General features: G+C 48.3%; 1 protein-coding gene across 1 annotated transcript in view; it reads right to left on the reverse strand.

The window, feature by feature from the left end:
* The window catches only part of ttc27 (tetratricopeptide repeat domain 27), an 89,683-nt gene that overhangs the window by 22,090 nt on the left and 49,479 nt on the right, over window positions 1-18,114 (reverse strand). The window contains exons 10-11 of the mRNA XM_036547503.1: window positions 15,766-15,879; window positions 3,808-3,903 (exon numbers count right to left, since the gene is read on the reverse strand). Of these exons, the coding sequence (XP_036403396.1) occupies window positions 3,808-3,903; window positions 15,766-15,879 (210 nt within the window). The remainder of the gene's footprint in view (window positions 1-3,807; window positions 3,904-15,765; window positions 15,880-18,114) is intronic.

The raw sequence follows: 18,114 nt of genomic DNA on the forward strand, positions 1-18,114 counted from the left end.
GTGGGTAACCGGCGGATAACCTTGATCCCCACCATTAGGGCACAGAGTGTTAGACGGCTTTCCCTGGCACTCCTGTGAAGTGCTAGTATGATCTTCATCCCCCCGCCATGAGTCAGGCCTCAACCATACGCTGAAAGGGCCTCTTTCAGGGCCCGACGAAAGGAGAGGGCGCCCTGGGACCTCCCTCCCTGCTCACACCCCCCTGGACCAACACTTCGTTTGGGGGGGTGCAGTTAATGACCCTTGTAGAATCTGCGAGCAGAAAAGGGCCCCCATGTGCCCTGAAATTGGATGAGTTTGCAGGATTTTATATTGCCTATTTGGACTCCGCAAATGATGAAGAACACATACACAACAGAGGGCAATTTGCATGAAGATTCCCTCCATTCTGAGGAGATTTATTGTTCATTACAATTCAGTTTATACAGTTTAACGGCATTAGGCAGCGCTCCTGCATCACCCGTTCCACTAACAATTTAAAGACAGGGATGGAGACAGAAACGGGTGGGGGGGGGCGGGTGTCTGTCTGTAGGCTGAGAGCATTAACGCAGCAGAAGTTAAGTTATGGGCCGAGTGGAAGTCCCGAAGGTGGGGGGCAGAGAGATGTGCGTTTAGACAGGATTTGTTTACAGGAGTCACACAGCTTATGAGGGAGTGATGAAACGGAGAGAGCGGTCAGCAGAATTATTAAGAGGTGCAGCCCGGTTACGCCAAGCGGGGTCTCGGGCCTCCTGCGTTCGAGGCCGTTTCGGGTTGTTGGAATTACACCCGAGCGCATCGCCACACTGCGCAAAAAAAAAAAAAAAAGTGACTGCAATTTTTAACGCGACCCCTCCGACCCCACCTCATTATCGCCCCGGCAACTACACAAGAAACATGACCTTGTGCCAAACTCCATCTACTCCGGCGCTAGCAAAATCTTGATCGTGGCTTGACATGTCACAGAGTAAATCCAACAGAACCCCCCTCCCCCCCCCCTTTTTTCCCCCCGTCCCCCCCAATCCCCTGCCCCTCCCCCTTCCGCGCTGGCCTATCACGTCCCATAAAGGCGAGGGTGGTAATAAATCGGAATTTATTTCCCCGTTGTCACTGGCGCCGGTCACGTGACCGGAGCGCCATGAAGGCGGAACGTGACACCAATGGTAAACAGCGCTGACAAAAGAGCCACACTGGCCTTTTTTTACTGCCTCCCGGTGAATTTCCATCCCATACGTTTCTTTCAGCATCTTTTTTTATCCGTCTCGGGGAAGGCACGGAGGCGCGGCTTGCGTTTCGCGTTTGAGGAGGGGGAGGGAAAAGCACAAGCCCCCTACAGAAACTGCTATGCTATTGCCTCCACCCCTCCCTTCCCCTCCCACTACAATCCTCCACACAGCTCCACCTGCCCCTGCCCCGCCCTGCAGGAAGAGCAAGCTTGCATGCAGGGCACATCTCTGTGGATGGCGGGAGTGCGTCACTGCCGCGTTCAGCCCCCCCCCCTTCTCCCGCGCGCTCTATTCCCCCGGCAGCGATAGGTGCCTCCATTCCTGCTTTATTGCCGCTCGCTCTGCGTTATTGCAGGGAGCTGGAGCGGCTGATCTCTCCCCCGTTAGCCGCTTCCTCCCTTTTCCATTTCCTCATCTGGAGGGGTCTGGCACGCTCCCCACGCGCTGATCTCGGTTCAGTCGGGGGGGGGGGATAGATGATTATCAGTCTTCATGCGGAGCATACCTCCGAAGTGACATAGGGAGTCAGACACAGTTTGCAGGTTGGGGGGGGGGGGGGGGCTGAACAAACACCTAGAGAATGCAGCAAAAGGTCATGCACCATCATGCTTCATGTGTAGCATGTGCGGGGTGTGTGTGTGTGTGTGTGCGTGTGTGCGTGTGTGCGTGTGTGTGTGTAGTGAATCACTCTGCATGGAGAACAAAAAAAGAAAAAGAAATCTGGATGACCGCTGCCTTTCAATTGGAGGCAATTACAGGTGAAGTGACTGCGGGCTTGTTTGAGTTGAGGAGAAACACTAATGTAATAATGTAAAAACTATTTTCAGACTCAACCACAGTTTCCTGTACTATCCCCTGAGAGCCATGTCTTTCTCACAAGCTGACTGAACGCTGCTTTTTTTTTTTTTTTTATAAAGAACACCTGAGCAAACGCTAGGCGGCTTGTGCCCTTTTCTTCAGACACACAAGAGAAGAGGACAGAGAAGAACAAATTCAGCCCCCTGAACTCAACGGAAAAAGTAATAATGGCATTTTGTGTGAACGAGCTATAACGGCCTCTGGATGCAAATACCACTGTATTAAAATGCCAATGATAAAACACAGACTTTGGCTGAAGAGCAACTATCCTTCCCTTAATTAAGCCATTAAATTCTCTCTCTCTCCCTCTCTCTCCCTCTCGCTCTCACTCTCTCTCTCTCTCTCCCTCTCTCACACACACACACACACACGCACACACACACACACACACACACACACACACACACACACACACACAGTCTCGCAGTTTAATGCAGCTCCATCCCTGTAGGGCATTAGCTGTCTCCAGGTTGATAGAGCACAAAGACACATTATTGGCCATTCCTCCACAGAGGCTCGTCTAGTGGCCTTTGGCACCCCTGCTGTAGACAATGGCTTCAAACCGGCCTCTCCTGCATCCCTGACACAGATATACTGTTGGTGCACCGCGGCCCAGATTAGATCAGAATGCTGACGCACTCACTAATTGCGAATTACAGGAGCCGGTGCTGATGGATGGGACAGGCTGTTTGACCGTCGGGACAAAGGGGCTTCTCACACGGCCGCCACAGGTTTTAATTCTGGCCAGAGGCCGGTGGGGGGTGGGCGCGAGGATAGCCGGGTACCAAGGATGGGTCACCCCGCGGTGTGGGGCGAGATGTGGTGCGGGGTGAGGGAGGTGTGGGGCGGAGCAGGGCGCGTTGCTGCCGACAGCTCAGGACTTGTGAGCGGGTGTGTGGGAAGGCTGTGGCTGGACCCTGGGGCGCACACGCTACAGACTGCCAGGGCTGTGGAAGCAGGTGCCAGGCGCGCCCACGCTGGGCGTGCACCACGCTGATTTCTCCTGCTGCTGTGCGATCGGACCGTGTAGTGACTGATGCCTCATCGGTGCTTTCGTTCTGGACTTTGCTTCTCAAATCTTCTCTGGTCAGCGAGTAATGCAATGAGTAGTATCCCACATCTTTTTCGAAAAACAGCGTGCAATTTTGCATCACTGAAATTAAGTGACGCCCACAATACCTGATATCCGTATACATTCTGGCAACACTACAGTGCATCACACTGGCGTGTGTATGTGTGCACTGCATGTACACATACTGTAGTTCAAGCTACCATCACTGAGACACACAGCATAACATGCAATCACACAATAACACAGCTCTTTCTTTGACTTGGCACAAAGTCGATGGACATCGGATTTTTTTAAAGTTGCATTTTCTATATAACGTATAAATCGTGTGTGTCTCTGTGTGTCACTACAAACGGAGCGTACAGCAGTGATAATCTGCAGTGAAGATGGTGAAAGGTGACAACAATGAATGGTAATGATCATAAATGGCCGTGATGACGAATGGTACTGAATGGCAGGGATAACAAACGGTAACGACAATGACTGACAGTGACAATAAACAGTAGTGATAACGATGATAACGAATTACTGTGACAATGAATTATCGTGATAACGAGTGATTGTGATAACGAGTTTTAATGACCATAAACTGCAGTGATAATGACTGGTAATGAGAATGGATGGCAGCGATAGTGCAGATGATGTGGGCCAGTTGGGGGTGTGGGGGAGGGTTACCTGCAGAGACCAGCGAGTGGGAACCTGGCAGCTGTAGAACACTTTCAGTCGCTCTGTCACAGGGGAGCTCTTGTCCTCAAAGTGATCCACCAGGGTCTGTGGGAGAGGCAAGGCGTGGTCAACGGGGCGGCAGTGAAGAGCACTGACTACAACCCTGACCTTACGATCGGAAGGTCGTGGGTTTCGGTCCTTAAGGGGACCTTGCTGTTGTGTGTTGTCTGGATCGCTGAATAAATAAACAGGTTACAGACAGTACAAAGAGTCATTCAGCATTCAAAGCACACTGGCTGAAGGTGTCTGGCAAGCCGATGAATAATAAATAAAATGATAAATGATTAATAAAGTTCCTCACTGCAAGGCAAAATGAGTCACAAACAGCAACTGATTGTTATCGTCCCACACATGATTTTTTTTCCCTCTCAGCACAGCAACTCCAGTAATAAGCCTTTTATGGCAGAAAGCATAACAATGCAGAGTGTTCCATCGAACACTGGAATTAGCAAACGGAGTCGGCTCAACTGCGCTACACTTAAATAATGGCCCATTTCTGAACATGGATTTCTGGAAACTGAAACAAGTTTCATAAAGTCCCCGTCACCCCCCTACCAAAAGACAGAGGGAAACTGCTTTGCTGCTGTCCCGCTGTTCGTGATCAGCCTGTTCATGAGGCTAGCGGAGCGTGAGAGGAGGTGGCCCGCAACGAGACGGTCTGAGGAGAGATTATTCCGGATTAAATGTCTAATTACCAGCCGCCGATGAGGGCAAGCCAGAGGGACGTGATTGGGCACCTCTTTCAGGAAATGAGGAGGAAATCGGGGGGGGGAGGGAGCGATGGGCGAAGTTTGTTGGCAGATGAGATCCGGAGGTGTGAGTCAGGGGAAACCGGAGCTCTCGGATAACACCGTCCGGGATGGGGGGGCGACGAGACCGCTGGAAGCTGTGCAGGAGACATCACCTACACAGATTCATTATTCCGCCAATAATGAGGCTTCATTCAAGCGTTGCCTGGCGTTTCAACAGTCGGGCTGGCTGACGGTGTGTCTTGGCACAACTGTCCGAGCCCTTAAAAGCAGCGAGGAGGAACAGGGAGTGAATTTCGGAACGCGGGCGGACAGGAGGGACTAAGGCAAATCAGTCACGTAACTGCGGTGTCAGGCCTTTTCATTTAATAGAGAACACCTGCCGTCGACGCCGCTGGCCTCTACCGTCCCCTTATGATGATGCGTACACGGATAGAGCAGGTTGCCTGCGTTGACGTCCAAGGAGAGGGACGTTTCTGGAAGCAGGAGGACGGTTGTCGGTTCCACAGGAATCCGCAGCAAAGTGTCGGGCCTGGTCTGAAGCCACGAGACGGCCTGGGAGTCAGAAACTGCAGCTGCTATCCACAGAGACTGTCCTCTGGCGTGAGAAATGCAGCAAGACAAACCAGAGACAAAGGGCAAGAGAGCCTCTTCCCACCTCCCACGGGATTAATATGAGTTCCGAGACCTTCGCTTTACTTATAATTCAAACAAATGCTTCCAGAAAAAAAAAAAAAAACCACACCGTTACATCAGTCCGGGGAAGAGTTCTATTACTATGCCACGATAGATTACTTTTGGTCACTCAAAAATCAGAAACCTCGCCGTTTATGGACGCCGGTGCTCAGCCAACCATGAAAAGTCCATTTTCCCCATAAATATTGTTTCTGCTACATGTCAGAGAGAGTGATGCTAATAGTCAGCTACAGGTAGCTGGAGGGGAGGGAGAATGCTCACAGAAAATGCATAGCTGCGAGCAGTCAGAAACCAACAAAAAGGAGGACGCTCGACTGCAGCATCTCATATGCCGAAAAAAAAACTCTTGCGTGCCTTTGAAAAGGCACACTTTGGCTCCTTGGGGTTGAGGTGCAAGTGTTTTTTGCATGGCAATAGCTCCACTACAGAGGGGCTTTGTCGGCATAATTTGCTGATGGGCTGACCTGCGCTGAGCCTGACATCTTTGAAGCAACAAAACCGAGATAGTGCTGAGCCTGCTTAATAAGCTGCTGCTTTTTACACATGCAAATGTATTCGTGCAAAGACATTTTCAGTCATTTTGAGATGCTTTCTTAATGTGGGTACCAAACGGGTAGGATCACTCCCCTTGTCCAAATACCCCGCGGAATCGAATTCCGTGGGAAACGCTACCGGCATGAGCAATCTACCTCTATTTGAGGCATCGCTACTACGGCGTGTTCTTTCAGTGCTGACGACAAGTCTCAGATATCTCTTGCATAACGGAGCTGTCAAAACAAGGGTGCGGGGTCAACACTCCCACCCCCTGCCGCCCCCATACCACTCTGTGTATCATTGCGCTTGGGGACCTGAGGGTTCCGGGGTCGGATTCCTCCATTTCCTCCACCTCTCCACCAGCGGTCCTGCTTCCCACCTTCGGTCTCCCTGTCAGTCAGTCGGACGCCTGACGTCCTCGCAGAGGGGGGACCTGGGCTCCCAGGGAGGATCCACGGGGCCGGCGACAATCAGCTGTCACCGATAAGGAAAGGCTCTTGGCTACCAGCCCTGACGCTCTCGCTCGTGAACTTCTCATACCCCTCGCAAAATGGAATGTGTCAATCATCCGCTGATTCTTGACAGTATCCTACGGATACCAATAACTACGTGGTGCATAGCTCTGGGGTGGGTGGGGGGTATGAGACCCCCTACCCCCCCCAGGTCCACCCTGCCATATTTTTCCAAACACAGCACATGGGTGTAGCCATATTATTTGCATGTCTGTCAGATGTGCTATCCCCTGGTCTCGCACAGCCAGCAACCGGAGTCTGCTAGTTCAAAGGTGGTGGGCGGTGGGTGGGTGGTGGCAGTGGTGGGGGCGGGGGTTGCAACATCGTCCGGAAATGAAATTTCCGGTTGGCTTGCTGCAATCAGTTTTCTTTAACGCGGCGAGTGAGGTTCATTTGTGGAAGATTCCGGATAGCTAATTTCACTCTGCCACGGCTGGTGGGCACCTTCAAACACAAACGGCGCGAGCAAATCTTCTGGCCGACTCGTGCCTACAGAGGGAACACACTATGGGCTGGCTGGCTCTTCAGACGGGATATGAGGTTGTGCTGCTGAGGGGAGAGAAACCATGCCCGGCAGCAGCACTGCCATGTCAAACTGCCAGCATTTTTAAAAAAAAGAAATGCGGCCAAAGTCTAAGATCTGGTATGATTTATATTATTCATGGATATGTATGAGAAATTACCTCGCACGCTGGAAAAACACAATCTAGGCTCCTGCTCAAGTGTCGGCTTGCAGCTCTGACGACGTCTCCAAATCATTAGAGCACTCAGCGTGTCGCTGGAAGTCAACCGCTCTTTATGTCTGAAATCCGAATGCCTCTTTCCCTCTACTTTCCCTCCACCTCTGAACGCCTTTGATTGCTCGCACACAGGGAGAATGCATATCCATACATATCATAATTCAAGTCAAATGAAAGATTTTGACTGGAGTTCCCTTTTAACAATGTTGTGGTTCAGATGTATTCTTGGCGGCGCAGTTAGGACAGTTGTAAGGATATCATATGCTTGTCGCCGCCAGTAAAGTAATATGCAAGTCTCTCGTACACGCAATGGTGAAATCTGCGAGACAGAGGAAGGGATGTGGTGCCAACCTCCTGCCCCATTCACACATGCTCATCTATCAGAGCCCTCTCGTTGGTGTGAAAGGGGTGCGCCCACAATCTAGCCGGCAGCTGGCAAGATTTTTGAAGCTGACCTTCACAGTTCAGCAGAGGGTGATTTATAACGGGCTCCGGGCCTGGGCCTGGGCCTGGGCCTGTGACTGTGCGGTGTGAAAGCAGCCGATGAGTCACCGGCGTTAGCGTGACGTCTGCACAAGCGCTCTATCGAAGGACGTGCTGCTATCACCGGTGGGCTTCGCTAGGCGCAGCTCTAAAGGGTTATTGCGCCTCCTTATCTATGAACATGTACGTGTCCTGCTTGGTTGAAAACCCTATTAGCAACTTGCTCATGCACAAACTTGTCACCTTTGCTTACTCATACCTTTAGACTCATAGTCTCAGCTGCTGCTGTTGCAGCATGCCAAACAGTAACTCGGCATATAACTTCAGACTGAGTTAGCCCTCTCGTGCACGTTTTATTCAAAACTGTCAAAATGGGCTGGGGAGAGGGGAATGCTTTACCTTTCACCTCTTTTTAGGGTCAGGATGTTCCAGAGTGGAATTTCGTTTTCACCTTGTGTAGCTAATTACACTCGCAAACCCATTTAAACTGCTGAAACCCACACTTGAAAGGTGTGGGAGAAACAGGCTTGTGCTATCGGAATTATTTGTCAGGTGTCAAGCTGACAATCTTTAAACAGAACAACCTATCAAGTACATTCAGAATCAATGCCGAGTATCCAGTCACATCCACAGCACGCACGGCAGGGGTTATGTCAGCAATGCAATGCGAATGATTACACACTAACAACTTGCAGCCATTATGGTGGCATTAGTCTGTGGTGTGAAGGGTGACCAGACTGCAAATTGCCAGCATGTTTATCATAGTTTAACTTAAAACTGCCTTGTCTCGTTACTCCGCAAGCTTGCTGTATGCATGGGGGGCCACCATAGCCTGTGTTTAGTAACTTAAGTCTCCGGCACGGTGGTCCCAGGCAGGATATGAGGCGTTATGGGACTATGGGGACACGTCGGTGACACATGTGTCCAAGCAGGCAGCAACAGCAACAAAGACTCGTGGAGAACAAACAAACCTAATCGCCACAATATGTTTTGGTCTTCAAAGGTTTACAAGGGAACAACACAAAGCGGTCGCCGAGACACCGGGCGCCTTTCGTCACGAAAGTCACATCTGTGTCCTCCTGAAAGTGATTAAAGCATTTCATACGGCTGTCAGGCCCGACAAGGTCACAGGGTCAGCTCGATTACACAATACAGGGGAGCAGACTAAGCAAGATGCACCGTTCTTCGGTTCCAAGGCCTCAAAGAGTTTGCACTTCAACCAGGATATCAGGAAACAGGAAAAAGCTGACATCAAGGTACTCTCCGATGTCAATTTACCGCAAATTCAGAAAGAATTGAATCAAATCCAACAAAGGCACAGATCAAAACAACATGCTACTCCCTCTGCAAGAACCAAAATACAATACCGATGATCAAATCTAGATTCACAAAGGATGGACAATAACAATCTAACAAATCCCACAAAAACATAGTGTTGGAGCTGGAGCAAAGATGGCATTCAATTACTCAAAAGCCACTTCCACATTTTACAATAAAGCACCGGTGTCGGTTTCAGGGCTGATCCTGCTGGACAGAGTGCCTTCATGTGCCTCAGTAGCTATAACATTACAACCACTCCCTCAGTGAGTCTCATTTCCTCTCTCCCATTATGACTCCCACCAATCATACGCCACAAAAGTTCAATTTCAATTCAATAAATCCTTATTGTCCCTGATGGGCGATTCGTTTCGCAGCCAGGCAATAAATAACATTAGAGGCAACGTTAAAAACGCAAACACGTCGCGATAAAGAGAAATTTCAATCACGGGTGGATCAGGCGTGTAAAATCAGTCATGAGCCTTTACAATACGCTGGTCACTGCATAAAGCAAACTGATCGCTCAAAGGTCACGCATTTGCATAAAAGAGGGCAATCAAAACAATAAATCCAATGAGTACTTCTAAGAAAACAAATCGATGATGGGGGTTTGATTCTGTAATGAAAAAGGGCAACAGATATTTCAATCCTTTTCAGCACTGATTAATAGGACTGCTCGAGGAAGAAAGGCCAGTTTTACCCTGCTGAATATAAATTTAGGTGCTCTGTACCATCGACCGAATGGAGGCAGCTGAATTCTGTTACTGTTAAACAGAGCATGTGCTTTTCATCTGATCATGTGACTTTTTTTTTTTTTTTTTTTATAAAAGCTATTTTATTTACATTCCCTTTAACCTTGATAGCAAGAAACTAAAAATAAAACTATTTATCTTCTTAATAAAAGGCCAATTAAAAATGATGAACATGGTTCAGTATACTTCAACAAAGACTAGCTTCTCATAATCAAAAGATGTTATGTTTATATTATACAGTAGAAACCATCTACTATAAACCTGTTTATCACTGGAATATACATCTAAAATACTCGTATCATCTTAAAATATTAGACAGCATTGGCTCTTACTGAACTGCATTTTTCTGCCTGCAAAAAGACAAGATTTTTATTTTTTATCAGAAGTCTTGTCACTTGTTAGTAATGACATTAGCCACTACAAGGTCAATGCTAATGAAGCAATTCGTCATCAAAAATGGTTACACTGGAACTCCAACGTACAATGACTTTTTCCAATATACTGCTGAAAACCTGGAGGTACCGTCCCCTTCCCGTCATCTAAATAAACCTGGCGAGCTTGAAAAACTATGCACCAGGGAGGCCTGCAGAACCCCTCTGCAGACTAACACATTTGATAAATACTGAGCTTCGGAGAGCTGAACTAGACACAACGAAAAAAATGCGCAATCTGAAGTCCAAAACTGCCTCAGACTCATAAATACTCTCTGAACTTTGACCTTTGCTCTAGTAATACCACTAAAGAAAGACATAAATCAAGCACAATAATAATTCATGGTGTGATGGGGGTGAGGTATACAGCATACAGCAACAGATGGCATTTGCGTGAGGTTTTGGTGCATTCAGGATGAGGCGAGCTGAAGGCACTTCTTTAGAGGTGATTCCGTGGGTGTTTCGGAAACAAACCTGCAGCCCACACGAAAGGGGAACAGCGTGCTCTGGAAATTCTCATTAGGTGCCCTGATGCAGAACTTCTGAACCGCTCCTGTCAGCGGAATGGCCATGACTCCCTCTTTTATTCAGCCTTGGGTCTTTTGATGCGGGCCCTCGAGCTCAACAGCAAAACACCTTCCCTGAACTGCTCCAGTAATAAAAAAAACAGCTGCATGTATGGGAAATATGTGAAAGCATCTAAGCTACCCTGGACACAGGAATCCAAATGAACACTGTCAAGTGATAAAGTAAAATGCTGATGAAATGAAAAACTGCAGAGTTGTCGAACGATGCGTTTCTGCCTCAGTCCTGCACCGAGCTAGACAGTGATGCTCTTTATCAAAATTAGACCGAAACTTGACCCAAGCAACATACGTTTATATAAATCATGGAGAAACGAAGGCCAAATCCCTAATCCAGGAGATTCAGTTGATAAATGTACTTTAATGTAATGGAATCTTGTTTGTATCATTTTCAGAAGTGCTAGGTTCAGCTGAGGTACTCTGTGGCTAAGCCCAAGCTGAATTCGTAAAACTTTAACGTAAAGGAAAAATTCACATTTATGCAACATGTATGCTGTGAAAGAGCTGGGCAATTTTAAATGGTTTTATATGTGATGCAGCTTTTGAACAGCTAAACATCAAAGCACCTGAAACACCATAAACTAAAAAATGTAAACTTCAGACAAATTATTGGAATATTCCATATTTTAAAGTCCTTTGCTTGAATAAAGACTGATGTTTTAGGCAAGGTTACTTGCCAACATATGTCTGTGGAGTATTATGAACTGAACTACACTGGGTGGAGGTGGGAAAGCTATTTCATTAATCAACAATAACAGCTCAGTTTGAAGTACACAGAGTGACCTTTATGAATACAAATAGCTAATTATAGCTTGCTGAGGTAAAACGCCAACTACATGTAGTTATTTATCAGTCAAGAATTTTTCCCCATTACCGTGTTTATAACTTTTCTGAAATGTTTTCCATTAAATTACTTCAAAAGTTATTCCACCAGGGTACCGGCTTTGTGGAACAACATTTGGAAATGCATGGCTGCCTTGCTCACCTGTTTTCCAAAAGTTTTAAATTGACTGCCTTCTGATGTTTAAAACCGGACTGAGAAGGCAAAGCTCCTGACTCAATTTCAGGGACATTATTGATCCTCTTACAAATCTAATTTAACGTATAACAAATACGCTCCATCCACAGCGTGATCAGAGTTTTAACAGGAAGCGGAGCAACCTGCCAATAGCTGTAAGGGGGCTGTGCCCTCGGCTGGGCCTAATTTGATTGGCGCTGTGTTGTTTGTCTTGCCCAAATGCACACCGCATTTCGTGCCTCCTCGGCACTCCAGTGAGGCAGAATTTGTCAACACGCGGTTTGGCTTGTAATTCAGACCTGAGGATGCAGGGATTTCGTGCTCTTCTAGGTGCAACGCTTCGCATCTGAGAGAAGGACCATTAACCCCGTATGTGAAAATGACGGTTGGAGTGGCTGTACAGGTGGAACGTTTCTGCTGTCTGCGCAGGCGGGCAATTACCCCGAGAGCACTTCAGCTGAGAGGCTCAATCAGCTCGGGAACAAATATTTCGAGGGGAAACAGCAGGAGGGGGGGAACCCTCTGTCTGGTGCCGTCTCTCTTTTTGTCTGGGCCTGAGGGTTGACTCCAGACAAAGGTGGCATCACAAACTGCCGAACAAAAACAGCTTTAGCAATGACCAGGCACACTGACATGCTGCAAAGATCTTAAGACTGCAATAAAGTGGCGCTAAAATGATAAGAACAGCGGTTTAACTGGGTTTTTATTCGTTCCTATCGGACGGGGGGGATGATGTGGGATTTGATGCATTTGTGGACAACCGTCCCAGAAACCAACGTTTCGTGTGCATGCTTTTCCATGTTGAGGGATTCCCAGCTCCTGTGCACTGAGGCTGATACCAAGCCGTCTGTCCACACAACCTGCTCCTGCAGATTGTCAAGATCTCCAGGGGCTCATGGTGCAATTTAGTAGGCGCTGGACTGCGTGGGAGGGTCCAATCAAACTCTTGCAGTCAGGCTGATATGAAATGCACTGACGCTTTTGCAAGCCTCATTCCTGTGGAATCTAGGATTTTCATTCCTCTGAACAGAGCTGGAAACCGTTGCCAGGGTCTCTGTCACCCTGGCGCCCATTTCTGGGAGGGAGGTTCCCTGAACTAAAGCAGATGACCCTGTGGCTATGCTCAAGCTGGGTCTGTAGAATGACGAAAGGACAAAATAAGAACAAAATAAGAGCCCACAGGATCAGCATCCACCACAGAGATGGAGACAAAGCCATGCACCAAAGTCAGTCAAAACGTGTTACGTTTATACTGTGCTATCCATCCACTTTCGATGATCAACTAACATCAACGTTTGACACCCACTTCGGTGATGTACGGCAGCTGTTTCACATCATAAACACATCAGCTGAGATTTGTGGGGATGGATTTATTTAACCACTTAAACTAGGGGATTATCAGCCTATGGCCAATGATTTTGAAAGAACACATAAAAACCCTCTAACTTTTCACAATATGTGCCATGGGACTGAAACTCCTACAGCACAGTAACCTTCACAGTGTACTGGGGCACTGATCTTATATTTGGGCCAGGTGCGAATGCCCACTATTGGCCCAGAAATACCACTTCCAGCAGCAACAGTATTTTCCCAAGAGGTCTTCTATCCAAGCCCAACCTCGCTTCAACCACTATTGAAGATACCTATGGGGTAATATGGCTGCAGGAAATCACTGTGTTTAAAATAAACAGAAAATGTTTGCACATGAATAAAAATCTTGAAATGAAATGCCAGCATGCCAGCAAATGCGGGCATTTCTAAACTCACAGCGTTGGTACCTTATTTTACAGACTGACAGCAATCTTGGCAGCCTGGGGGGGATTAAAGCGTACATGCAGAAAAACTATGGGAAGAGAAACAAAAGCTGAATGAGTTTAAGACTTCCAGTTACCATAAAAAAGCTTTTACTTTGCAAAGTCCTTCTCTCAGGCTTGTTTGCAGTGGTGAAAAAGGAGACAAAACTGAGGTCACTGGGAAGGACAGGGGCAAATGAACGAACATCACATCTGGGCTCCACAAGAATGAGCTCGCCGTCACTTCTCATCACCATAATTTGATTCTGGAACATACCAGAAGTGTTATTTTACTCTTTCAGCCCTAGATCTGACAAAGGGTGTCAACTGTCAAACAGCTGAGGAAAGGCGTAAGAGGGGGCGGGGAATCGAAAGAAGTCAACTTGTTTCTTTATTTTATTCTCACATTCCCTTGAGAGGAACCATTAGGCCAGAGCTATTTATTCCTCGCAATGAATGGCTTGATCAAGACAGCCAGCAAAGACAAAAAAACTTCCCGTTTCACAAACACACACCAGGCAGGTCCTGAGGGTGCCGACGGCTGCTTCTTTTTTCCAGAACTCGTTCAAGTTGCAAAGCAAGAGACTGGATCACTCCTGCTGCAACATGAAAGAACTCAAAGTATGACAGTTTTTCTCACTTTTTCCCACCTCTTTCACCAGCCAAGAAGATTAGAAGTCAAAACACATCATAAGGAGAAAAATTTGAAACAACACAGAGCTCAAACTTTTCCCCCCTCCCTCCTCCCTCTCTTCAGTCAGTCAACAGCATGTGAGCTGCCTGTCACTCCTCTGATCCCCCCTTTTTCCCCTGTCGGTTCGGAGGTTTGATGAGCCGAGAGATTGTGTAAGGTCCTGGGGGGATGCGGGGATGGGCGGTGGTGGCTTTGGTGGAAGCGGTGGGATCAGCGAGTGTGATGTCTTCCTCTCGCTTTGACGGAAGGGTGCCTCCGCTCCCCACGAACCCGTCTGTCACCAGCGCTCCCCCGGGAGCCCCTTCAGCTCTGCCGGCCGAGTTCTGTCAGGCTGGGCTGTGATCACATGCTGCTCCTCGGCAGCAGCCGAGGCCAAAAAAAAAAAAAAAAAAACTCCACGATTGAAACCAGCCGCTTTTTGTGCTCTGCTTTTGTTAAAAGTCTGACAGATCCGCAGCAGAGCCTGGCCCGCTTTCCAACATTTCCAATCCTTCACGCTGCGGCTTTGTCCGGCCCCCCACCCCGACACCGACCTTGCCCGTCTCGGTGAAGACAGCCCGCCAACACCTGGAACGGCGCACCGTGATGGGAGAGCGCACGCACTCAGTGATGTCATGCCCGCACTGCAAATAAACCCGATGGGATAAATTGCTCCCAGATCACCTCTATGCCCGATGGACAAAGGGCTTTGTAGGGGGTGCAGAGGCTGCCGCAAAGGTGCACGGAAGGTGGGACGGCGGCCGTCTCTCCCAGACAGCCGTGCGCCTACGTCGCCCCCCCCCCCTCAGTCTGGCTTTGCAGAAGGAAGCCGTGCTACGTTTCCTGTGTTATCACAGGGAGCAGCGGGGCCGCGTGCTCGTGGGTCCAAGCCCAGCCAACCGGCACTAAATCACACCAGAGGAGCTTTAACAACCTGCGACTTCCTCTCCCGGCTGAAGGGTAACAGACACCACGACAAATATCCTGCTGGGAGTCAGACATGGGGAACCCGTCCACCCTTCTTACTGGGCATTAATGTCTCTCCACTTCCATGTTTTTTTTTTTTTTTTACCCATTTGGGGTATTGATTTCAGGCCTCAGAATGATTAAATGACAGAAAAGTGTGGAGGAGATGTTACAAAGACACCACTGGATACCGCAGCCCCTACCATGAAAACGTGAGGAGTAGAACAGGAGAAATTTGAGCGTGGGACCAAACGGGAAGATGTAGCTTCAGTAATCCAAGACAGCGCACAATGGTTTCCATTATAAGATATCACTAGAGAATCAATGGTCCACCAAATGGATTACAATTTGTAATGCTCAATGTTCACGGTGTTCATGTGATTGTAGCTCCATGTGTGAGATGGAGTGCAGGTTTTCCCTACATTTTTCACATTCTTTTGTTGTGAGAAGCAGAAAGGCGTATTAGTTCATCTACAAGGAGCTACAAGCCTTTTAGAAGTGCACACAGAAGCTGTCTACCCCATGCCACTGCATTAGGAAGTATATAGTGTGTTTCTGTGTTGTATTTGGTCTGAGCTCCATAGGGACTGTATTTGGCAACTGCCACTGATGCCCTCTTACATGTACACTCTTGTATATGGGCCTGAGCTCTGGTATACCTGTGTCTGCATCATGGCCCTCTCCACCCGCCGAGAGCTGCCCCGCTCCAGCTTGGTCCTCAGGCTCAAGGCTGTAACCTCCACGGCCCAAAATTTGGGCTGGGACAGCAGGCACTGCAAAGAGAGAGAGAGAGAGAGAGAGATGGTCATAAATCTAGCTCTGTCATCTGGCTGGGTCAGGAATACTACTTCACTCCTTCAAATAGCACATCCAAGCAGAGAGGACCCACACCCAACTTACACACAGTGACACACACCCATACACACCACTCACATTCAGTACACTTGCAGCACATTCCTGCACTTACTAACACACACATACACACTTTTACATCTGAGCTGCGACTCGATAAAAAATGAACAACAAACACCTCAGAGACAGCTCTCTATTTTTCTTTTTGAGCTTTCTGAGTTTGCGAGAGACATTCTATAAAGTCTGGATGATTTAACGTTTATCAGCAAATATCCAAAAAGCAGCTGTGCTGATATATTGATACTTTGCTTGTAAAAGTAAAGTTTTATTTCCTTTCCGCCTATATCATATAGTGCATAAATTTGTTTCCCTTTGACCTGCCAGAGGGAAAACAAAGAGGCATTGTTTACAATCGTACTTTTTCAGGATTACTCCAACCACCAGAATGCTTGAATTTTGGATACACTTTACTGGGTAAATTAGCCCGTTAAACACTGAAAATAATCTCTTTTTTCCAGTTCCTCCGCAGCTAATGAAGGCAGCCTGCTCCAAATCCCTCCAAGACTTGGTGGTGTGGCAACGCTGTGATGTTGATTTTTTTTTGTTTAGCTTCCATTTTTTTTGACATTTTATTTCAGCACAGACTGGTAGTCAGTTACGACGGTCTATGAGGAAAAGTAAAATGGACATAATCACCGATGGAAAAAAATTCACACAAGGCGAACTACAGTCATTTAAGATGGAATGTTTCTACTGTCACAACAGCAGGGAGGGGCGTGTCGCCTGGAAATGAAAATCTAAAAAGTGTACATCTCAACTTTTCAACAGTAACACATACAGAGCACAATGCAGTGTGCTGTTTTTCCTGTTCTATCATATACAAAATGGCACCAGTATCACCGCCGCTGTCAAAACAGCCCGTCCTCAACTTGATCAAAGGCTCCCCGGCTGAAAACAAGGTGCTGGGAGAGATGGCTGTGCTGAAACTTCGCACACCTTACCCTGGAAGTGCTATGAAAACATACAAGGAAGCCATCACTCAGGGGCTGTGAGGATGACACACAGGCAACCTCCACGGGCCATCCTTAGCACACGTGGGGGACAGAGGAGGTGGACGGGGCTTCCTGTCAATAGCAGGAACACATTAGTCACTCTGGCTCAGGGAGCCTCCCTGCAAACAGCACATCTCCGTACGGCTGAGGTCATGTCTGTGGACGGCTGGCTAGGCGTTGGCCAGCACCAGCACCGCTCAACCCCTGCGCTCAGAAAGCTCACCTCTGCACCCAGAAACTAGCTGGACTTCCAGAGTGCTGGGGGTGGGAGAGAGAGACATGCTTTCTTTGTAGTTCGAAAACCTTTTCGACGTATGACACCGCACTAGGAGGCACCTTGTCCACACAGACCGCGTCATTCCGTCACTCGTAGAATATGACCGCAGAAAGCACCGTTGTGGGAAAGGCAGCGCCCAACCCTGTCAATTTTTTTTTTTTTTTTTTTTTTGACAAACAGTGAAGAGCGGAGACGCTGGGAGGAGGCCGCGCCGCTGACTAACGGCTGGACGGAGGCAGTGTGCAAATTTGCAGTGCGGGTCCCCCCTGCCGTCTGCGCCACACCGGGCCCCTCCAAGCACAACAGAGCCAAGAGGGGGGCGAGGGGAAGTGAGCTGGCGTGCTGCGGAAAACCCACAGGGCTCTCCAGAGGCAGGCTCACGCCGACCCTGAGGAGAGGGCCTTCTTCCTGGCTTTCGCACTCACAGGGGCGACTGGCAGGGGCCTCCCCCCCGCCTCCTCCTTCAGCTTGACTGATTTATAGAGTCCTGTCTGGATTCCTCCTGCAGGAGCCCACTCCAGACTAGAGACGCCATCCCCACGTAAACTAAACCCCCCCCCCTCAAGTTCCGCCATCAGCAGTTCCAAGGAAGGCGACATGTGTCGTGATGACTTCATTTGCTGGCAACCATTTATCATCAAGGGCAAATTATACAAAAGATTTTCCCATTCGAGTTCCCTTTCATTGACTTTTGCCTTCCTCTGGGACTTTGGGGTGGGGGGGTGTATATTTAGAGGACTCACCCACACCCACACCCCTTCACAACTGACAGTGCTCTTTTTGCAATTCCACACAATGGTCTGAACATAGGACTTGCTTGGCCAACG

The sequence above is a fragment of the Megalops cyprinoides genome, chromosome 15, assembly GCF_013368585.1.
Source record: "Megalops cyprinoides isolate fMegCyp1 chromosome 15, fMegCyp1.pri, whole genome shotgun sequence".
NCBI lineage: Eukaryota > Metazoa > Chordata > Actinopteri > Elopiformes > Megalopidae > Megalops > Megalops cyprinoides.